At 30.3% G+C, this 24,726-nt stretch overlaps 1 protein-coding gene across 1 annotated transcript; it reads left to right on the top strand.

The window, feature by feature from the left end:
* Nucleotides 1-4,416: 4,416 nt before the first annotated feature.
* Nucleotides 4,417-19,149, top strand: LOC107454350 (uncharacterized). Its single transcript, XM_043052871.2, has 8 exons — nt 4,417-4,567; nt 6,419-6,578; nt 10,642-10,790; nt 11,257-11,292; nt 13,778-13,883; nt 15,810-15,925; nt 17,094-17,291; nt 18,920-19,149. The coding sequence occupies exons 1-8, from the start codon at nt 4,534-4,536 to the stop codon at nt 18,949-18,951; spliced, it is 831 nt and encodes a 276-aa protein (XP_042908805.2). The 5' UTR covers nt 4,417-4,533; the 3' UTR covers nt 18,952-19,149.
* The last annotated feature ends 5,577 nt before the right edge of the window (nt 19,150-24,726 follow it).

Raw genomic sequence — 24,726 nt, 5'->3', positions numbered from 1 at the left:
TAATATTACTTATATATTTGCTATAAATCACATAACAGTATTTATTAAAAGAAATGAAATATTAATGTATATTCTCAGTAGTTTTAATTTGCTAAACCAGGTAGTTTTTCAAGCAATAATTGTCTCTCATGTGAACTGAGGAAAAATATAATTTCCAGCTTTGTTTTTTCAATTGGTAATTTTTATTTTCACTAAATGTTAAGTATCAATGTAATCATTAATATAATGATAGATTAGTACACAATTGTATGTCAACACATTATTTATTACCTTAAAATGTCTGGAATTTATGATTAAAGGGTTGCACTTGCGTAAAATTTACTATCGTGGAAATTCAGCTTTTTTGCCTTTTGGCTAATCTCATCCCTGTCTATTACTGGGGTAATTTTGGCCGTCTGATGATCCTAGTTGAGAACTGGCTCAAAAGTCAATTGCATACTCGTATATAACATTTTTCCTTAGAGAAAATATATTTGGCACAAGAAAAAAATAATTTATAAATTATATTTATACAAAGCACTCGTTAAATTGATAGATTCTTGTTACTAAATTCCATATGTTAAAAAGAAGGAACATTGTGTTTTATACATGATGTGATATTTTTTTTTTGGCATATTGAGGAATCTTTCATCAATTTCAAAATTGTTCTATTTCCATCATTTTTACATCGAAAATAGTTTAGTTGTTATAAGTAAGTAGAAATGGTAGTATATTTCTCACGACTTGAACTTATGTTGCATGCTAGTTGTTTGACACTTTAGTGACAGTTATTGAGAGATCCGACCAAACTCTGCTATCAGAGGGGGAGAAAAATTCCAAATATGCTTTTAATCCTCTTTAATTTTCATAAATAAACTGATAAGATATTTACTCTATTTGGCGGTACCTTTCAATACATGTAAAATACAAGACCGCCAACCGCCACACATTTTGAGTATTTTAGATAACGGTATTTTAGATTCTCTTTGACAAAATTACAGGGCTGATTGTGCTCCGGAAAAAATCCGGATTTTTCGTTAACCGTGATTCGGAAGTTTCCGGAGATCGAAGGTTCAGATGTTTAAAAAAATCGGTGATCACAAAAGATTTCGGAAATCAAATTTTCAAAGGTGGAACTTAAAAACGCAGTTTATTTTATTTGTTTATAAGAGAGCTACTTTATAAGCTTATATTCAAGATTAATATTAATTTTTTATCAGTAAATAGTTATTATAATCGTAAACTCAAGAAAGAAAGACATATTTGTAAATTTCAATTGCTTCTCCAGGTCATCATAGGTATGTGTAAAATTTTAAATATATTTTAAGTAAACTAGGAAATATTGAGAAAAAGGAAAAAACCTTGTTTAAATTTTTTTCGGTTTAAACTTTTTTATTTATTTATTTATTTTTTTTTTTTACTCAAGAAATTTTCCGGAATTTCGACTGGGGTTCACAATTACCCCTGAAATTATCCCAATACAATTTTGCTAACAAAAGTGTTTGATAGGTAGTTGAATAGTTTACAGTTGTCTGTTTTTATGTAATTGACATTAAAGAAGTTTACTAGTGTCATCTTAATCGGTTTTCATCAGTTTATATCTGTAATAAAATTAGATTTTAAAATATCTAGAAACTGATAAACGTTTAGTTTTGAATAATTGAAAACCATAAATCTCTTTATTTTATTGCTTTAAAGTTAAAAGGAAATTACATAAAAGTTGTAAAAATTATAAAGTGCTGTTCTCCTTATTATCAAACGTTTATTAAATATAAAAAAATAATAAGTAGTGAAAATACAGTTGAAAATTTTTATCCAAGATGGCAAGGATAGAGGGCTATTAATTGGCGGTTGAAATGGGATGCATGTGGTGTAGCGCACAACTCTATGTATGACAACACTTTGCTTTCACCATTAGCGTGTGGACAGTCATAGAAGAAAAAAGTAAGTTAGTTTCTGACTTGATTTTCAAATAGATTAAAACCTTTTAAGTTGGGAAACTATATGGAACTTAAAACTGTATTAAACATAATTCTGAAAGAGAGCGTCATGGAAATTTTTAAAAAAAATTTCGGTAATTAAATACCAAAAAGATAAAGTGAAATATCGTAGTACATTTCTGTACAACTGAGAAGAGATGGGGAGGGTCAAGACATGGAACCGGTCTTTCCTCAGATGATTTGTTCGAGCGTTGCGATCGCGAATAGTAGAGCAATGTACAGTTTGTCTACGGTAAGAACTCCTCCCCGCCTCTAAGTCTGAGGCCGTCTGCTGCTATAGAAGCAAGAATAGCGCATTTCAGGGAGGGTAGTTTCTCTTCACTCTAGGCCTAACACAATAGACAGCAGAAAAAAGTTCCCTTTCTCTCTCTGACCTGAGCAAAAACCTGTCCTCTGCATTGACCCCACACCCCTACTTGAAATAGTTATACCTCATTACCATAGTCACCACCACGGGTCCAGGCGAATGGCGAGGGGAGTTCTTACTTTAGATCAACTATAGTTCGCTAATTTTTCTATGGATTACGATGCCAAACTAAAAAATGCTCGAAAATTAAATTATTAAAAATTCTATCATGTCCTTAATTTAAAAATCATTATCTGCTTGCAACTGTTGCTAAGGTACTCAGCGTTGTTTGATAATGTTACTAACGCCCTAAAATTACTTGCTGGACAGTAACTTAACTATTTTCACAATGATTAGTTACCACTAAATGGAAACTCTTATCTTGCATTACAAGCATGATTTCTGGTGTTCTTTTACAGCTCTGCAAATGCAGTGGCTGCATTTTGCTGATCAATTATTATTTTTTAATTTTTAGAGAATGGTTAAAGTAATTCCAGCTGCCGGTAGCCTTCGAATCCTACTCTACTTGGTATAGTATATTTTATGCATTGAAATTTCAATTTCCTTCGAAAACATGCTTGCCAGTATATGCTATACATATTCTGGAGAATGACCTGTTCTCAAAATAAACTTGGATATATATCGCCAAATGGCTGACTTTGTTGCTTAATAATTGTTCGCATAGCCTAACAATTAATTATTTTGTTGATAGTTTTTATCATACAATGAGTGATTCAGAAGGTAGTTTTTGGAATGTATATATGCAAGAGAATAAAAAAGGGATAAAAGTAATTATGAACTGTAAAGAAGGTGTCTGCAAAGCTGGTAGCTGGGGCATTATAACAAAAATGTGTTATCAAAATGCTTTTATGGAAAAGCAAGGAAAGAGAAATAACAGTTTCAGGTATAACATTATAGCCATTTTACTTATAAAAATACTACATCTGAAGGTGAAGTATCTCCTTTCTGTGGTGGTTATTGCAAATTAATATTTCTATGTACAAAAAAAGTACCTTAAAAGCGGAATCTTATCCAGTTACGGATGCATATTTTGGAAAAGTTGCCATAAACCACAAGAAAATTGCTGGCATCAAAGAAGTTTTTACAATATAAATCAAATGAGTTTTTGTCTTTTTAGGAAGAAATGTTTAAGAGGCTCAGCACAGATTATCATAATCCGAAAGATTTCTGAATCTACACAGATATTCATGAATATATAGTCATAGACTAAAATACAATCATTATTTAATTTCAAAATGACAAATTATCAATATTTTTGCATGTTAAAAATAATGTATGGTATTCGCTTTAAGGTACTGTCCAAAAACCTGTCATTTCCAAGTTCTAATTATTTTTTAAATTAAAAATTATGTGATGTTATTGCAATAGAATAGAATATACGATCATTAAGTAAAACAAGTTTTATTTATTAAGCTGTTCTCTCCTGTAAAATTAGTTTTCTTGGAGATGACCGGTACTTGTACTCTTTAGTCTTTATAATTTTGACATTTATTTCAAACTTTAATAAAAATTGCATTTGTTTATCTTCAGATACAAAGCTCAGGAAAGAATATTTCAGATTTAAATACTTCTATAGCCATAGATTTTATTTGATTTGTAAAATTTTCACAGTTTATTTTCAATCGCTGAGGTGACCATAAACTACAACTCTTTAAGGCCATGCCTAAATCGATCCCTGTGAATCTATTTGATTTTACAAAATTTAATTTGAAATGTAGAAACGTAAAATGTTGAATGTTAATTCGTTTTAAATAATAATTAGAACATGAACTGAAAGTTTTAGTTTAAAGAACGATCTCCTGAGTATTTAGTTTGTAAGAATATTTTTTAAATTTTATTTTAAGATATGGAGGCGGATTTAACAGACAAGGTGTTCGAAATAGTTTCCAAAAGAAAACACAACCCACTGAGCTTTGACTAGGTTTCTACATTTATATTGAAACCCGGACAATAAATATTGCGAAATTCTGGTTGCAAGTAATCATTTTAATTTCGCAGAACTACTGCGAATAATTCTTTTTTTTTTATTTATTTATTACGTACATTGAGTAAAACGTAATTCAGTTTACCCCGGCCTTTTTTATAACTTTCATTTCATAATAAGGTGTTTTCTTCAAAGTATTTTGATGTATATCTAAGTTACTACTCATAGATTTTAAATTAGTGTAAAATCATTACTCATAAAAGATGCTAGAAAGTTTCAAAATTTATTACCTCGTTTGTAAGTAGCAATTATTTTTGTGATTCTAAATAACTTTTAATTTATTATCTTCAAGTGAAATTTTTTCTTCTTCCTGATTTCTGGAAAACATGATAAAGATTTTAAATGTTGCCGAGGATAGTTATCAAAATTTTTCATGTCAAATTTAATATTTTATTAATTTAAAAACAAACTTTTAAGTTTTAAAAAGGTACCGAAAGTTTTAAATTTTTGTATTAAAGGATATCAAAGTTTTTTTTTTTAGTTTTCTACATGAATAATGTACTTTTATTTTACATATCTAACGACTACTTTCTGGCTATACAATCCGTCAATGGTAATCTTTTGGTAGATTAACCGTTTGGTTCAGAAGTGATAGAGTGGTAAAACAATGTTTTTAGAAAAATGTGTATCTGTATATAAGAAATTTTAAGGAAGATTTTAAATTATAAATTCATGGCTGATTACGAAATTTTAAGTATCTATCATCTTGGAAGCTTTAGTATTGAGATTGTTGCTATTAAATTCAATAACATACGTATATTAACCCATCATAAGATTTTTCCGTATTTTATAAATTCTATAAGTTCGTAAACCATAAATCGATTTAAGGAATTCATTAGTAAAACATAACAATAAAGTTCAAGGATTGCCATGTTTTGAGTGTTGTGTTATTTTATGTTTTCAATTAATCTCAAATTGAATGGTAAGTAGCACAAACAATATTGTCAGCAGTAAAAATACAATAACAGTATAGGATGGCGAGTTTTTTAAGGTTGAACGTAATTATAGCAAAGAAGGGATGTTTCTACTGAAAAATTAATTAACAGAATTTTTTTTCATAGAAAGATTTGTTATGTCATTAGAGAAAAATGACTGAAAATCCCATACACTCCCCTGTAAGCCTCACCCATTTTAGAGGGAAAATGGGAGGTGATTTGGAGGAGAATTGTATTTGCCCGTTGGTAGGACGATGGATTCGCGTTCTTGAGAAGGGAAGTTCGAATCCGAATCATGCCGAAAACTTCTCGTGCAGTAAATGCTGACTGGTGTACGTAAAATCTGTCGGGTCTCAAAGTCCTCCATGAACCCAAAACAAATTATATCTCTGGGGTCACTGGATTGGAGATTGATCATTCTCTGGTTTAGGTGATAATTACGATCTGTGGATGAATGTGATTATCCACAGATCAAAATTATGATCTGTAAATGATGTTGAATTCTTGGCCATAGATGGCGCCATTGGAAAACAAGAACAATCGCACTCCAGTGACTTAGTTGCCTACAACAACAACAGGCAAGTGAGATATTGTCTCTGATTATATATATATATTCTAACTGTTTAAATTACCAAAAGTGAATAATGAAAAACTTTTTATATCTACATCCTCCTTAACATGCAACAATAGCTCATTAATCTAGTAATGTAGAATTTCGGGGAATGGTGTTTGTCCCCCAATCACCCTGAAAACCAAAAATACATCGGAAAATCCCTTGCCTGTCTAGAAGAAATTTATTTCCCCCCCCCCTTCAAATTACCCCTATTTCCCTCAAAAAAGGGGCAAATGTGCAGACGAGAGTAGGAAAGTTTTTCAAGTATCATTTATGAAGAAATTGCAAAGCTTTCTATGAGGAAAAAAAATTTTTTGAATATTTATTTTTCCGATTCAAAAGTCTAATTTTAATGGATTCTAAATCAAAAATAGGAACTCGAAAGTCTTATTACGAATTTTCACAGCTAGCACCACTTTGTGTTAGCTTACGGTTAATCATCTATATTTAACCATTTAGCTTAGACTTACGATTAACCATCCATATTTAGATTGAAAACTTTTAAAGGTATACATTATAATTTTCTCTTAATAATTTTAGGTGCGTTAGGTCTTTTTCTTTCAATTATATCAAAATCGGTGTCTTCTCCTCTTGTGATCAGGCAAATAACAGAAAGATATAAAGATGTTGGTGCAAAAGATTACAATGCAATCGCATGCTTCTGCCCCAATGAAACTACAATTGAAAGAGAAATCGATAGGTATGATAGTTTCTGATTTAGCTTATGAGTAAAGTGTTATTATTTTCTAATTTTATACTCCATTTCATTCATAGTAAATCAATTTGATATGTCATCATCATCATTTTCGCGAAAGCCCACTGTGAGCCCTGGCCTTCTCGAGGATAATTTGATATGTGCTTTTCTTATATTAATTTCTTATTACATATTTGTAGACATAAATTATTACAAACTGCTTTCGAATTCTTCATTATAGTGACTCTTACGGAGACTAACTACTACCAACTTGAAATTACAACTAATGCTGTGTTAAAAAGATGCTATGCCGCCGGAGAAATACTTCATGGTAAATTCTGTTTTATCTGTATTAGTAATCTAAAATTTAAAGTATAGAGAAAGTTAGTTCAGGTAAACCTAGAGTAAATCGTAAGCTTCAAATCATGAAAAAAAAATTTTTTTTTCTTCAAAATTTTAAAAAACAAACAAATTATGGAATAGTTACTTTCTTACTGCGTAATCCTGAGTAATTCTGCCATAATTTGTTTGCATTTAGATCTATTGAGAAAAATTTATCATTGTTTGAAACTTCATGATTTACAATCAATCAATCATTTCAATCCTATTTGTCTATACTTTAAATTACTGATCCAGGTAAAACAGAATATACCATGGACTGTATAGTGTCCTCTTAATGGAAAACAGGTTAATCTGGCACAAGTATCTTAGAAAGTGGTGATTTATTTTAATTTTTCGCTTTTGCAATAAGAAATATAATAAATAAACATTAAAAAAAATTTATATTAATATTTTGATTTTATGATTTATAATAAAAAAAGGTGAAATATATCTATTTATGGAAAAATTATATCCACACCTTATAATTTTTTCATTGAGTACCATTAACTGCATTGAAATCGATTATTAGTTTTCTGAGATATTTGTGAGCCTAAAATTCGTTCTTCCCATAGACATTGGTGGTGAAATTTCCCATGCTATACATAAAGATATGGCATCGTTGCTAGACATCCCGTAATGCCCATATGAGTCATCGCCGGATTTCTATTGGTTTCCAAAAATTCAGCGGTTTATGAAAAGTCGACGCTTTGTAATCGTTCATGGGTTTCTAGCGACTATGAATAGCGGCGACTTTGGTAAAGAGCTTAAATTTCTAATTAGCCTGCGACATCCAGTAGACTGACAGACCAATTTGGTCGGTAATTAAGTGCATATGCAAAAATGTTCAATAAATAAACTTTTATAGAACCAGTTCCCGAAAGTATGGCGGATCTGCTGCAGGATAAATGAAGAATCTCTGCCATTGAATAATCTACAGTATTTTCTAGTTCTAACAATTCCTGACAATTTGTAGGCTTATTATAATGAGTTTTTTTTTTACATTAAGACTAATTAGAGAGTATTATTGATTGAAAAATCAGCCTGATTTATTTCGAAATGTTTCAATGAACCTACGAGCTGATCACCGATGTCATGCATCACTTTCTGCTGTCAGTGTGCGGCTGGGTGACCACTTTGATCAGACTGCGAAGGGACAGAGAGTGTGCAGTATTGGTCCTCGTTAAACTATTTTACCGTAAACTGTTCTATTGACTTCGCGCACAGGTAGTCGGGCTACCGAAGCAGGGGTGCCATCCCATTTGTAGAGGATCGAAATTGTGATGGCGTGTCTGCGGATCATCGTCAGGGGTTTCCTGATCCGTCGCCAATACCCCATTGTGCAGCTCTTTGGCGACGTAAATAAACAATTTACGTAAATATTTTCATAAAAAGTACCTGGTCGGATGCAAACCTATTACAGGTTTGTAAAAACGATACTGGTTGTAAAAAAAAGTCTTAACTCATGGCACTACTATAACCTTTCCACGGAACCCTAGGATTCCATGGAACACCATTTGGGAACCACTGCCTCACCCCATCTGCAACAGAAATGAAAGGCACACTCACATAAGGAGATTGCTTATAATAGAAGGGCTAAAAACGGTACTGGTTTCTGAATAATGCATATGACTTTGTTTCGCGATATATTTGATGCGCTGTTAGAAAAAAAGCTAACTTAGGTATAATCTAACTAAACTAACATTTTATTTTAACTGCATAAGTTCTGTGGAAATAGTTCTACGCATTTTTTGAATGAATGGAAGACTTCTCTTGCTGCTCGCTTCGCTCTCCAATCCCTGTAATTGATTCTCATTCATCATTGTTTATTTCTTCTTTAACGTCAATATTTTCCACAAAAACACAGAACATTTTAGTTTCAAAGTTTACAATTATTTTAGCTTTCTATAAGAAAATTTTGCTAACGTGTTAATCATAACGAAATTAACAATTATCTGGATTCTAAAAATAATCATCTGAGCTTGAAAAAGTTTTTTAACCTGAATACTGTGACTCAATAAGAAGAGATAAATGAGTAGTAATTTTACATTTTTTTTAAAAACAATTTCACTATAAATGTTAAGATTTATATATGGGAATACGTAATCTCTCTCTTTCTCTTTTTTTATTGCTATTTTTGATTTATATCTACCTGAGCACCAATTTATAAAATTACGAAATAAGTTTCTCGTAAGGAAAAAATACAACATTTTCTACAACAATGGATAATTAGTCAGTATTTCAGCATTTAAAGTAAAAAATATGGAAAAAACATCACGAAAAAGCACTTAAATTTGCAGTGACTTTCGATCAAATGCAATTAAAAAAAAAAAAACTCTTGTTGAAATAGTACAAAGTAGTTCTATCAGCACATTAAATTTCAACTCTGTAGTTATATATCAACCGACACTTGATCGACAAACACATTTTTTTTCTCTTTTTTTTCTACTACAAATTTAACAGACAATTCTCGAACTAACAATCAACTTGTACTCTTCTCCACACATCTTCGTAATTTCAAGTTTCAAAGTCTTAAAGAGTTTAAGCAGAAAAACAAAATGTAACATAAAGCAAAACAAAGCGAGAAAAATTTCCAAAAAAGCACTCAATAACGTTCGACCAAATTAGAATTTTGAAATTGAAAACTCTATGCTAAGTTCATAAACAAATGTTGCCGATTCAGCACCTCAAATTTTAACACTATAGTTGCATTCCTGCGGCCTCAATGCCGCAGGAATGCAACTAACCGAGCTATATCGTTTTTTCTCCAATAAGTTTGACAGTTAATACCTAATAAGTCAAGATTTTTGATTGTTTTCCATTGATGGATCAACATAATCTTGATGGTAACCATCACTAATTCCATCATGAACCATTGTATTTTTTGATGGTGAACATCATAAAGTAACCATCACCTTAATGCAGGAATTCGGCCTGATTTATGATGGTTCAACATAAGAATAGCAACTTGTTTTGATAATTTGTTCATGTTGAACTATCACGAATTTCCATCGTACTATCTTAATTAAATGTTCGAACGATTATGAACAACCATCATCTTAATGTAGAAATTCGGACTGATTTATGATGGTCCAACATAAGAAACCCAAATTGTTTAGATAGTATATTCCCGAGAACTAACAAGAATTCCCATTTAACCATCATGTAAATGTATAGTTGAAACCATCATGGATTTTTGATCCATGAGAGTCAAACTTCTCTTGATGGTTAACCATCATAGTATTAAAGTAGCATTTTCAATCATTGAATAATGGAAGTTTGTTGGCATTTCAAAAACCGTAAACACGTAATGAAAAATGTTGGATGATGGTGACCATCAGATGATGTTGGCCCATCATGAATCGCACTGAAATCAACATAAATCATCAAACCATCAAGAATTTTGACTTGGGTAATTCTCGAACAAATTTTCGCATGCTAATATTTTTATTCCATCGTAATTACTTACACTTTTCTACACGCCTTAATAATTTCATGTTTTTAAGTCTACAAGTTTGAGTCGTTAAGTCAAGTTTTTAGTCGTTACATTTTTTCACAGCTAATACCCTAAGCAGCGGCGTCGGCTGCAATAAGTACGAAATAAATAAAAAATTAAAATCTGATAACCCAGAAAGAAAAGTTTTTACTGAGGCTTTTATTTTCATAGAAATTGTTGTTAATCTTTAATTAGGATCACCGCAAGCGAAATTTTGAGTTCATATCGAAGATGCTCTTATTCTAAAGAGATATGCGATCTAATGGATACTTGTGACAGTTGCATAATTCATACAGAATTTTGCCAGCCTTCAAATCTTGGGAAAGACTTTGATTGCCTGAGAGGTAAGAACAAATTGCTCTATCATTTTGCCCTTAAGTATTGTTATCTGTTATAAAAAGAAGTTATTATATGTCAAAGTGGTATGCTAACGACGTTAGTTCTTCGCCAACTCTCCGTAGCTCTTGGAAATGCAATTTACCCTGATTTGACCCTCTCGACCACTGTGGTTTTTCTTATTCTGTTTTTCATCCCTTTTCTCTCTCGCATTCTATTTCTTTCTAGCTTTGTTTCTCCCCTTTATTTTCCAATTTTTTTGTTAGAAACTTTATGTTATATATTTCAAATTACTTTCTTTTTTATTCACGTTTAGCAAGTATTGAGTATATCTAATACTCAGTATACCTAATTTTTTATATATATACTTTCATTTTATTTATTAGAATATAGTATTTAAATTGAATATTACAACAACCCTAATATCTTAAGATTTTAAATATTTATTAATGCCTTCATTTATTCATTTTTCAGATATATTTATTTTGAAGGATGGTTATTTCAAACAAAGTAAGTGAAGAATTAACAATAAACTACTGTTATTAATTACTAATTCTAGCAATGATTTAATTTCTTTTAAATATCTTATTGAGTTAATACTTTTCTTCTCATAGTATTGTTAAAACTACATTATATAATGATGCCTGTCTTAAAGAAACAGTCAATTGTGATTTGAACTGAAGGCAAGATAGTCTACTTTTTTCATTGATAAATTTCGTGTCTGAAGGGAAATTTTATCAATCAAAATTCTAACCACTTTCAGAAAAGTTAGAGCATTAAAATATCTACTAAAGCCCTGTTCGTGATGAAAATGTAAGCTTCAATTGTTTCTTGAATGTTACAAACGTAGTTTATCGTTCAATTGTTATTAAAGGGAATCTATCGAAGATAGAAATACCGACCATTCTTGGTTTAACTACATGGTTCAAAATTCATTTGAAGATCGGTTTTTAATGACATAAATGTGGATCAATTCTAGAGCTGCCGGCAGATTTTCTTCGCTACATGGAATTAGTCATTAGTCAAAATTCCGACTTACTAAAGTGCTTAAATCTCTGCTGGAACTGAAGGTCTGATTCGGACTTGAGTCATCTAATTGGGAGGCGAGTGTTCTATCCCTTGAGCCACTGCAGCTTGTTTAACTACCTTTTATAACCGGCGTTCAAAAACCGATCCAAATCTGAGATTACGTCTATCAATGCTCAACTCTGTAGCCTTGTAATTTTGAACCCAATCCAGAAGAAAAGAGAACTTCAGGATTATGCTTTGGGACAAGTTAGCCTTTGTGGAAGACTTCTTTATGGAACTAATCCGCATTTGCGTTACATGGGGAGGAAAACCATGAAAAACTCCCACGGTTACTCTGACGGCAAGGGGACTTTAACCAGTTATTTGTCTACTACTGAGGATATTTTATATCAGAATTGTGGTCTATACGAGTCAAGTGCGGAATTCAACCAGCCATCCCTGGGATTCGAATCCAGATGACCTCATTGAGAGGTGAATTTTCTATTCACTGAGCCACTTGCAAAAAATGAATACTCAAATTTCACCTAATCTTCTTCGGTTTTGAGGATGATCTCTCGGCCTCACTACAAGCAACCTGCTCAGAGAGTTTAGGTCGTGTTTCCCAGCCTGTAGTTATATTTTACTCTTAATAAATTTTTGTTTTATTAGTTTTGAGCTAATTAACTAATAAATTGCATAAGTAAATTGAAAATGGATATTAACTCATGATTTTGATACTAAAAAATATTAAATAGTTAGCTAATATTAACACCTAAATTTTTAGACGCACAAATCGATATGTACTACGCGTTTTTTTTTTCTTCTTTTTTTTTCGTTTTCTTTTCTTTTTTTCTTTTTGTTTTTCATACAATCTTATTTGTAATGGACGCTGCGAACGAATAATTATTTCGAAGCAAACAATGTGATGTCTGCCAGCGACGGCATCGTGGGTATGTATCCTGATTTGCTGATGAAACGTGGCATTCGTTTGTGTTAGCAACTGTTCTTTCCATTTTATTCCGAGTAAGTCTAGCCCGTTAAATATGAATTCTCTAAAGTGACATAATCTATATTACTTCACAGAGAAAGATTAGTTTTATTTCTTACTTAACACAAAGATAATCACGAAGCCATGTAGAACATAAACAAACTAATTATGCAAAAAAGTTGCCAGATACACAAAACGAAAACTATTATGATTACCATAAAATTCACAAGCAAATAATAAATTTAGGTTATATAAAAGAAGTATACAGGAAAGAATAATATTTAAAAAAAATTGAAATATGATACGGTTTTATAATTTTATAACCGTCGTAGAATAACCGACCTAATTTTAAGGTTTACAACGAAATTGGGTCTGCTAAATTTCGGAATTCGTCTGATTCGGTCTGCTAAATTCGGCAAAATTGTGAAATTGGGCTACGACTAATGTTTAACTCCGTAGCCTTGTAATTTTGAACCCAATCCAGAAGACAAGGGAACTCCTGGATCGAGTATTGGGAAAAATTTGCCTTCGTGGAGGACTTTTTGATGGAGCTAACCCGCATTTGCGTTACACGGAGAGGAAGACCAAGAGAACCTCCCACGGTTAGCCTAACGGCAAGGGGATTCTAACCCATTCTCCGTCTACCATTGAGGATATTTCACATCAGCACTGTGGTCGGTGCAAGCCGAATGCGGTATTCGTATCGACTGGGATTCGAACCCGGTTCGCCTCATTGGAAGGCGAAAGCTCTATCCTTTGAGCCATCGCGGCTTATGATACGGTTTTGTAAATTAACTTCATGTGATTTAACATTCTAAATTATGAGGAGAAACTCGACCTTAGACAATAATATCCAGAATAATAACACGCCACCTTGTTGTAATACAATGAGCTGGCTCTGGGGTCATAGGTCATGTAATTGGGTATCAGTGATCCTTTTCTTCTCGAGTTGAGAGTATCTTATTGAGATCTTACTTAATTAAATATTTTCTTTTACAGATTCATCTAAAATACATTCTCGCTTTAAACGTCAGTCAAAGACATGTTTCTATCCTGCAAATTTGAAAACTGCAGATGTTTTTTGTAATTTAAGTTCCAGAAAAGTGTGAGTAAAACATTTATATATTTTAAATTAAATAATCAAATACAAAAAAGCGTATGCTGAAAAGTTTGTAGCGCATTTCTAGAATGCATCTTTCAGTTTGTGAATTGCTTAATTGAATGCAGAGTTAAGTGGCCCAAAATTCGGGTGCGGCTATGTTGCACCAACCTCATTTTTAAGATTCACGTCGAGTCGCGGAAATAAATTAACCAATGTTATAAGCACTGCAAAAGAACAATTAAATAAACACCAAAGAGGAAAAAAAGATCGTTTGGGAATCTTGACTTCATGGGTTGTATTAACTTCAGATAACCTCTTTGAATGGTAGCGATTAATGTAGCTATATTTGTTGTCTTAAATAAATAGCCTAATGAAATGAGCTCTGAGTGCCATTATGGAAAGTTAGAATTGCCTCGAGAAATAGTTTAAGTCTTTTTTGAATAATCAATTAGGAATATTAATTTATTTTACAAAGTTTTTAAATCTCGATTAGTTTATTTAAATTTAAATTAAATAATTAATTTAAAATCTCAGTGGATGAAAGTTCTAAGTAACAGTATTTTAATAAAAAAGGATTTAAGTGAATTTGGACTAAAAACCGTCAACCTTGGAAAGCTTTACTTGGCGACACCCAGAATGCGAACGCTTAAGACGTGATTAGCTTATAATATTACGTGTTAAGGATTACAGATTTTGACAATTGGAAACATGCAAAGAATAAGGCATAAACTTTATTTCTTAATATATTCTGCATTTAAAAGAAATGTCTCTGTGTTAGGACTCTTTTAAATAAAAAAAAAAGTAATATTCAGAAAAAGGTTTCTATTCATTCCCAGAAGAAAATCATGCCTAAAAAATACCTCCCCCCCCCTTTTTTTTTAGATAAACGCTGCTTCTGTGTCTACTTCCTCAACATAATGGTCAACAATAATTAATTAACAATTGATAAGTGGGTGCCTTCCACATGGAACTCATGCACAATGGAGCGTGGTGTAACCAAACACTTTAATTATTTTTGATTTAACGATAATTGTGATTAAAATAAGTGCAGTCGATATTTTTAGTAACTGAACTCAGACACAAAACATACTTTTTTGGAATAAACATAATTTTTTTTCCGATTGATTTGGATTCTTGACCTATACGGGGAGTAACCGCAGTCTGGATAATAAGACCCCGATAGTTTCAGCGGGAGAACGGCCGTTTGCTTATTTCGCCATATTTCCGAAACTAAGGGAATGATTAAAATTTTTTTGCATTCAATTATAATAGTAGTTGCTAATTATTTAAGTTATTTATTATTTCTTTTACATTTAATTTTGTAATGAACGAAAAAAAATTGAAATGTGTGTGTATATATACTCTCCACAAGGGAGGGGGGTGGACAAAACTCCGGTTAGCTCCGGCACATCTTACATGGAACACATAATACAGCAAGAGTCACGCAAAAACCATTGCTTCTGCATTATATACTAACAGAAAATGAGGTAAAAAGGCTCAATCGCCGCATACCTTGCAACCCTACGCATTAAGGAAAATCATTTAATGCTTCCTAATATGGAAGTGAAAGAGGGAAAGATTCTAAAAATAACTCCTTTGAAATATATATCTAATTATTATTCATTGGTATGTTTTCAGCCTTGAAGTCCCAAAATAGAATATCTCTACACATATTCTTTACCAAAGACGTTTTATGAAAAGAGTTTTAGTGCTTTCATTAATACAAAAGTATTTATAATTTTTGTATTACACACACACGCATATATATATATATATATTTATTTATTATGAAAAACAGTACATTTAATTCGTAATAAGTAATATTATTCTAAAATAATAAATGCCAAAGTTCGAAAGTGCCCGGTACGAAGTTAATATACTTATATAATAAAACTTTTTACCGTAAAAAGCATAATATTACTTTTACAGATCTTGCAGCCAAACTTGTATTAAAGGCTATACTTTAGAAGTGGGGTCGAAAGTGAATTTGAGCTGTGACAGAAAGAAAAATGTATGGAAGCCCCATAAATTTAAGGAATGCGAGCGTAAGATATTTAATTATAATTATCTCTACACCTGAAAATGTATGTATATATAGTTGTACACTGAAATATTAGTATCGCATGAGTTTCGGTCAATAAATCATCTATACTTTTGAATATGGGTGAATGTAGATCCCTATCATGTAATTTGTTTTATGACACTGGTTCATGTTTTCTTGAAAAAGAAAAAAATAAAGAAAGGTGGCATACAATGTAAGAATTTTCCTTCTAAAATTATAGTAAAATAACCGTCAGCAGTTTGCCCATCTAACAGTGAAGTTTACGGTAAAGAACCTTTTTTACCATTACGGTTTCTAAATCGTCTACAGCTGGTATGGTTAAAAAAACATGATAACAAAACTATACGGTTTCTTAATCATTTACAACTAGCATGGTTTCAAAATTGCGGAAACGAAATTTAACTAGAAATTGGAAATAGTTTAACAGCTTTATGGTGCTGCCATCTATGCATGAATGAGAATATCGTATTCTAATTGCCACGGGTCATAAATTAGGGAGTGCATGACGCTGAAAACTCTTAATGTGTTGAAGAATGGAGGAAATATTGTGGAGTCAACGCTGGGATTCGAACCCTCGTTCTGCCAATCATGTGATTGACAGATTAGCCCTCGCGGCTATAATATATACCCATCTGCAACGATGTTTATTAATAAGAGCTTTTTTGAGTTACTGCATTAAAAAAAATTTAAAACATGACTGTAGTAAATGTAGACTGTAGCAATCACACTTTTTCTAGGCTCAGAATTGGCAATGGTAGTATTATCATATCGCAAATGGTACTATTAAATCATATCGCAAATTACGGGTTTAATTTTTTTAATTTTATCAGAAACTTTTTTCCTTATTTGAAACTAGTTCTTTTCAAGGTTTTCAAATGACCAAAGAAGCCATTTTTTGATCCCTTTCAATTATTCTGAAAACTTAGAAGTTTTTTCGCGAAAAACAAAAAGAAGGTAGGAAAAGCACATGGTCTTTGAACGATTCGGATAATTGGACAATGCGGTAAATCGACTTTCGAATTATTGGTGCTCCGCTGTACATGCAAGGAAATAAATATTTGCCCGATCAGAAAAAAAGGCCTTCGCATTTGCAATTATGGTAAAATGGTAATATTTTTTTCTCTACAGTAATTAAATTGCTTTTTTCACAGCCTACGTAGATTGCACTATATCACTGGTTTCCGGAGGTGTGGCCGATTGTTACACCCCTACAACTAAGTTGCCAGCTATGTGCTATATAGAATGTGATGCGTATGAAGACAAGCTAGAGCTTCCAAGAAGAGCATACATTTGTAATGATGGCAAGTGGAGCTCAGGCGGATTGCCATTCTGTGCCATTGAAGGATCAAGTTAGCATTTTTTTATGTTCACTTTCTACTTAAGACTTTTGCTTTCAAAACCAGTTCAATCTCCTTTTTATCAAACTTATGCCAGAAGTTTTTCAGAAATACTTTGAAAGTACTCCGAGACTACATATATATATGTGTGTATGTGTAGGGTAATATATATTTACATATACTACCCTACAATCAAGTATTCAGGAATTTGAGTTTGGAACCTTTTCAAATTTCTCAAGAAATACTTCAAGAATTATTTAAAGGTGCTTAGGTCATACTTCTCTTATGTATCTATAAAGTTTAAAGCATTCAGAAGTTTGAGGAGCCGACAGTAAAAGAGAAAGGAGTGTTTTTGAACACCTTATGCCAAAAGAATAATAATGTAGAAAAAAGCTTAAAATTTGTATTTGTATGTACTTTCGTTATTATATTGGATAATTGTATTCATGCGGATATGGACCTTTTTATGAAAAACTAATTTTTTTGCCTTAAGTTTTCTTACTATGACAGTAAAATTTTTAGTGTAAATTTTGAATTAATAACAAAAATATAATTTCAAAATTTTAAAAATTAAAATGAGCATTTAAAGTACTTCTTACATATTTCGCATGAGCTAGAATCAAAATTTTTTTTGTTGTGAATGGTATTCGATAACTTATGAAAAATGTTCGAATTGAATATCTTGAAAATGTAATAAGTTTCTAAGAAGCTTTTGCCCTTTTTTAAAGAAAGCTCTAAAGGGTAAGGGGTTTTCCACAAATTTCATTTTGCGTTATGGAACAAAATTTAACAACAAATGTTAATATCCTACAATGATTCTCCAGATAAAATTTTTTTTAATAGTTTATGAAAGAAAACATACTTCAATAGGAATAATCTTCTATAATAATGTCATTTTTAATAAATCTTGTTTAACAGCTCAAAACAAAATTTAAGGAAAATTCCTTACCTTTCAAACTTAACAAAAACTGCTAAGTAAATTGCCCGAAAACTTTTAAATTTTCGAAAAATTCAAATCTAACTTCTTTTTCATAAGTTACAAAAGGAGTATCAGAACGAAATTATATGCATATAATTTTTTTATTTGTTTTATTATCCGCGTGTGCGCAGTTTGAAAGGATGATTACTTTAAATGTTCATATTTTGCGCAATTTTCAACGAATTTTTTTCCATCAAATATTAAAATGTATTTTTGTTATCAATTAAAAAATACTAAAAAACTTTTGCTTAACTCTAATGAATATTTCTGCAGTTCGCGNCAGAAATAATGTAATAGAAAATACTATATTTCACAAATATTAGCTTCAATTTTTGTTATAAACTAAAAAAATTTCTCAAGTAAATTACTGTGTATATGCTAAGAAACGTAAATCAACCACAAAATAAAGTAGGCTACGTTGATTTACTTCTAGAAAAAATTATCAAAAAAGAGCTATAGTCAAATATTGCATTAGCATCCATGATACTCATGGCATATTTAGAACGAACAAATGAGAGAATTGAAAATGCTTATTGTCAAAAACTGACATGACCTTTAGTATTAAAAATACGTATTGAATGTTAAAAGTTCTTTTTATTTACATTTCTTTCTATTTATATGTTTACTGCAGCTGGGAATTAAGAAGTGTTTTGTTTTTCAGATATAGCACTAGTTGATGCACCACTACGTTAAGAGCTGGGCTTAGATGAGAATGGAATGCAATTCATCAAAGAAAATTTTTGTGTTGCATAAACTTAAAAGAATTAAGCAGTTTGCATGTTCTGTTTTTTTTTTTGAAAAATTAATGTATGTTTCATTCGCATAGAGCTCTTTGATAAAGCAGCTGTAGTTTTGATATGAAAATCATAAATATTAAGTAACTGCTTTAAACTAGTTTTTATTTATTTTTAATGCAAAGGCTGTTATAAATTCCCCGTTATAGCCTTTAAAAGATTTAATTTGATATGCGCATAACGGAAAAATAAATCTATAATAATAAAATGGAGAGTTTGTCGGCGTGTCTGTCTCATAACTCCAAAACCGTTCGCTCCACCATCCTCAAATTTGAACAGCGAAAGAATGGGACGATTTCCACCCTCGATCCTAAAAATTGTTCAGGAGAGAAGTTTAAAAAAGGATTTTCTCATTAGTAGCCATTGTTTCTATAACAACTAGACATTCCTAGAAATAAAACTGCAGACGATTCTGTTTTCAGGGGTCTGTCCATACATTTTGTGAAAAGTCCTGTTTTTGTAAAATTGTGAAAAAACTACTCATAATTTGTGAATATAAAATAAACTTTAAGTCACATTCTTTCAACCAGGATCCTGCTTTTGTGCAAATAGGGTCCTGTTATTGCAAAAATCCTTTTCAAGAAGTTTTTAAATTGTAAATAGATGCAAGATTCTGCTCAACAATTGCTGCTACTAAATTAGAGATGCAACATACAAATATTTGGTGTTTAGCCTATAACGCTCAACACAGCAGAATATTCATTCAGACGAATAATGGAATTTCCCATTTTTAATAATTTCAATTGACATATTTTAAAAAACACAACTTTGTTATACATCATTTTTAATGTGTTACGCATTAAGTAAATTTAAACAGTTCATAATATTTTATTTAAAAAATTGTCAGAAATTAATTTTTATTTGCATAATATTTTATTAATTAATTCTATGAATTGATCAATTATTTATTTACAAAAAAAAATTGTAATTTAATATCAATAAGAATGTGCACACAATGTTTGTATAAGTAGAAATATTTTCTTAGAATACCACATTTGGAATTTAAAATTAGGGAAACTTGGAAAGCTTATTTCGTTTTGAACCGTTTTTCTTTTTTTTTTCTTCCCGGGAAGGGTTTATTCGATTAACAAAACAATAATGAAGATAGACAAATTTATGAAGGGTCCGATTAAAAGATAAATTATTTTGTGAAAGGTCGGTTTTTATGAAAAGGTATTTTGTGAAGGGTCCGAACAGACCCTTGGTTTTATCAGAAATTTTAAACATAACATTATTGATGTCTGATAGTTTCTTGCACGCTCCTAAAAATTCAATTTAAATTTTTTTAAAAATTCAAATAGTTTAAAAAAGGGATCAAGGTTTAAATAGAATATATTGATATTTGTACCACTTTCGTTGCATGCAAACAATAGAAGTTTAAAAAAAAAAAGAGATCAAGGCTCAAATGAAATATATTGATATTTGTACCACTTTCATTACTTGCAAACTATGGAAGTTTAAAGAAGGGTCCAAAGCTCAATTGGAATATATTGATATTTGTATCACTTTCCTTACATTCAAACAAAAGAAGCAATTTTATTCAATTTAAATATCAATGTCTTAGCTAATTAAGTAGCGCGTTTAACTTTTCTTATAAATTAGCCTTAAAAGATATTTTAAAACAAAAAACTATGCAGGCCAGCGTTCTTAACAAAGAAGATTTATGATTTAATTAAAAACGTCGCTTGCATTTTTTTTACAATGCTTTAATTTTTAAAATTAAAATGTTTCAATTGCATGTATCGCTTTTTTTGGGTTATAAAACTAGACAATAACAGTAAAAACATTTTATTTATCAATATATACAGATCCAACATAATTTACATCGCATAGTAAAATCACCTATGATACAATATGCATTGAAATGTATGTAAAATATTGAATAACAATGCACATATGGCCAGGTGTAACTTCGTTTGAAGTTATATTGCACTGTACGTATAAATATTTATATGAATTTTTTTATCACGAAAGTAAGATTATATAATATACACCAAAGAAACATAAAAAATCGCAAGTTTAATTTCAAATAAAATAGTTTATTTAATAAAATTTTTATAGAACATAAATAACAACAATAAATAATTTTTTCAAGTATTAATTATTTAATAATCATTCAATGAAAAAAAATTCAATTCTGTATTAAATAATAAAATAGGCTCACAGCACTAAAATTTTTATTATTTAACAAAAATAAAACTATTATAGCAATATAGTATTTTGTAATTGTTTTTTCACAGGTAAAAATTGGTTTATGGAATCTAAAAATAAGCTATATTATTTTGAATTAATATATTCACCTACATGTTGCTTTGTTATTAATACTGCAATTTAAACTTTTTTATCCATTTAAATAGTCAGAAAAAGCGATAAGGGCTCAAATAATGATATTTGAACTATTTTCGTGTTGCATACGTCAGCAATTTTAATCAATCTAAACATTATTTCTATAGTTATTTGAGTAGCGCGATAAATTTTCACCGTTTTTATAAATTAGCCTAAAAAATAGTTTCAATATATTAAATACCAAAATATTATGCATACTATTTTCATTTTTTATTTAAATTAAAAATTTTGATTAAATTATGTTTTTTTCCCTTGGATCATGAAAAATAAATTCATGAATCCAAAAGTAATCTGCTTAGTTAAATTAGCGGTATCTTATTATTGTTTGAAAAACAATTCATGTAATTTATACACAATGGAAAAAAGTATAGATAATACTATCAGAATAGGGTGGAATTTACTGTGGTTCTGCCTCTATGGGAATACCAAAACGCTCGGTTATTTTTATTGGAGAGCTTTGGTAATGATTTGGATAAAATTAACAACAAAACATGGTTTAATAATGTGTGATAAAATTTGGTAGTTTTATCATGATATCTTAGAGCATGACATAAAAATCATTTATTCGGTAAAACTTAGTTTTAAGTTTTGGGTAAATGTGTGATAATATGAAAATAATTTTAAAAAACAGAATTCCCGGTGAATCGTTAATATAGGAATGGAAAAACTACCAAATGAATGGTTTAAATTATCGTAAATTTATGTTTCATTACCAGAATCATGGAAATGTCATTCTACTATATAGTACTATAATTTTACCAAATTTTTTTTTTCTGTGTACAAAAATGTATGTTTCAAAGCAGAAAATTAAATATAATCACTTGATTAAAACTTGGTTCTAACATTCAAATATGTTGTGTAAATGATAAAATATTAAATTTCTTTTATTTAATTATAATTCTTTGAGAATTATTTAGAGAGAGAAGAAAATTAATATAGCTCAAAATAGAATATTTTATTAAAACCGTCCAGTTTAGTCTTCTCTATTGAGACGGTTGGGAGGGGAGCCGCTGCATAATCTTCGATTTCTTTCTAGAAGATTGATTATTTTTTAATTTTAAAATTTAAAATATTTAGTTTCAAGTTTTTTCTTCTTCTTATATTTTAAGGAATAATAAGGTAACGTTAAAATGAATTGCAGCATTACGGTTGAAGAAAAATTTTAACATAAAAAAACAATTAATAAAATACGGGTAAAAGGTTAACTGTTGATTCTAAAGCAAAATAATAGATTGAATCCAAAATATTGCAGAGGTAAATTGCTGGAAATTTCACGAATTTTATTCATAAAAATTTTGGAAATTTTTAGAAAATTGGAATCTTGCGTTCGTTACTAATTAAGTAATATGCAGGTTTTAAACGGAAATTTTATTTACTGTTTAGGTTAAAAAAATGTTTGAAAAAAAATGTTTCAATATAATTTTTTTTTATCAGGAATGCTCTTAAAAAATAAAACCGTATATTACAAATTATACTTTATAATGAGATTTTGAAAATTTCAGAGAGCATCTTTTATTTTTGTTGCAATTTGTATAAAATCTATACAATTTAAGATTCGAAATAGGCGAATCTACTTAATTGCATTAAAAAATGAAACAATTATCGAACACTTCAATACGAGTGAATTTTATTACAACATATATGGCAAATCTATACACTGATACTTATCACAGTTATCTTTCGAGGTTATTATTTTTTTTTTTTACAGACAAATAGAACATCAAGAATAAAATCACAAAAGGAGATTTTTCGTATTATGGCTTTACGTATTTGAATAAGTTAAATTAATAAGTGTCGTTGTTTAGTAAAATGTCTATCTTTTCCCAATATCATACATACAGTGTTCCGTAATGGCCACTCTTAATATACATTATTAGAATTATTGTTAATACCTAATAATATTGAAGCCACTCTTGGTGTCGCAATTCCTATTTAAGCGAGGAAAAAGACAATGAAAAGAGGAATGCGGCATTGAATACTAGACCTGAAAATAACCACTCGTCGGGTAGCGAGTCCACAAAAAAGTGGCGACTTAAATTAAATAGACAACCGGTCACTTTTTCCCGTAGCTTTTTTTGAAAAATCGTTTAAAAAGTACATCAATGTAGAAAGAGATTCAAAAAGTTTTTTAATAATTCAAATATTTCATTAAAAAATTGTAATGTAAACATTAAATGTATTTCGCTCACCTAAATATATTTGCATAAAGTTCTATAAAGTCAATGTGCTTGACTGAATCTTCCCTCATATTTATATTGTTGAATTAATGTTTTATAGCCGTAGATTATTTCGAATTTGAATTCTTTAAAAAAATAATAAATAAATAAAATTGAATCCAAGCAACAACAACAAAATTTTGCGAAAAGTGGCTATTAAATGAAAAGGACATGTTAATATCGGTCACCGACTCGGAAAAAATGGTTACTAAGTCCTTAAAGTTTACCGGCGACTGATTGCTAACTGAAAACAAAAATTTTCAGGTCTATTGAATATATAAAACCTATTTGATTGCCAGAAAAAAGTCACTATACTATAACATTATTGAATTTTTACATACCGCCTTCCTCACTAGTGGTTCGTAGAATTTTGATATCGTTTTTGTTTTTTCTTGCTTCAATATTAATTTGTGATCCTCAGGTGCACATTTTAACTTCATTCTTCAGAGGCGTTATTATGGGCGATCGTTACGAAGCACCATGTATAAACTTTTAATTTCCCATTTTCTAAAAGTAAGTTCCCAATCAACAATTTTACCCTGACCCCATATGGACTCAAAATTGGCTCAATATGGATCCTATAAGAACATGCACCAAGGGACCAGCATTGGGGTGTGTAAATTTTTTAATATTGGTCCTAGAATGGCCTACTTTGGTTGAATAATGAATATAAAGTTTCCGGTGAATCTGACACTTGTATATAGGGCCGATATTGGAAATCATGTGAATCGGACAATTCTTTATAGGGCAGGAAAAATAACGGCTCTTTGAACCCTTATTGAGTCAAGATTCCTGAATATTGGTCCAATGAGAACCCAAGTTATTTTGTTGCTAGGGTATTTAGGTACAGAAACATACTGTTTTTCCAGGTTTTCAAAATATATTTTTTTGAAATCTTGACAAATCTTTTAAAAAAAATAGAAGCCTAATTATTGAGGTAATGTATATTTGTCCTTTATTGTCCAGTTCAGAAACTTTTCTGGTCATGAAAAATGAAAAACTGTCAAAGTTCTGCCGATTAAAAATAATGTTTTAATCTAACATTGCCATATAGAGAAAGACGACCTTAAATTTTTACATTTATGATTTAGATCACAAAAGGATTTAAATGA

The sequence above is a fragment of the Parasteatoda tepidariorum genome, chromosome 3, assembly GCF_043381705.1.
Source record: "Parasteatoda tepidariorum isolate YZ-2023 chromosome 3, CAS_Ptep_4.0, whole genome shotgun sequence".
NCBI lineage: Eukaryota > Metazoa > Arthropoda > Arachnida > Araneae > Theridiidae > Parasteatoda > Parasteatoda tepidariorum.
Note: the sequence above shows the minus strand (reverse complement) of the source record. Positions and strands in the feature narration are given on the sequence as shown.

Bases quoted from the DNA above. Each gene is read 5' to 3' on its own strand.
- LOC107454350 (XM_043052871.2), top strand. From the start codon at position 4,534: ATGCTAGAAAGTTTCAAAATTTATTACCTCGTTT. The intron at 6,579-10,641 runs GTATGATAGTTT...ATCTTTAATTAG, and splicing joins ATTGAAAGAGAAATCGATAG to GATCACCGCAAGCGAAATTT. The intron at 10,791-11,256 runs GTAAGAACAAAT...TTCATTTTTCAG, and splicing joins AGACTTTGATTGCCTGAGAG to ATATATTTATTTTGAAGGAT.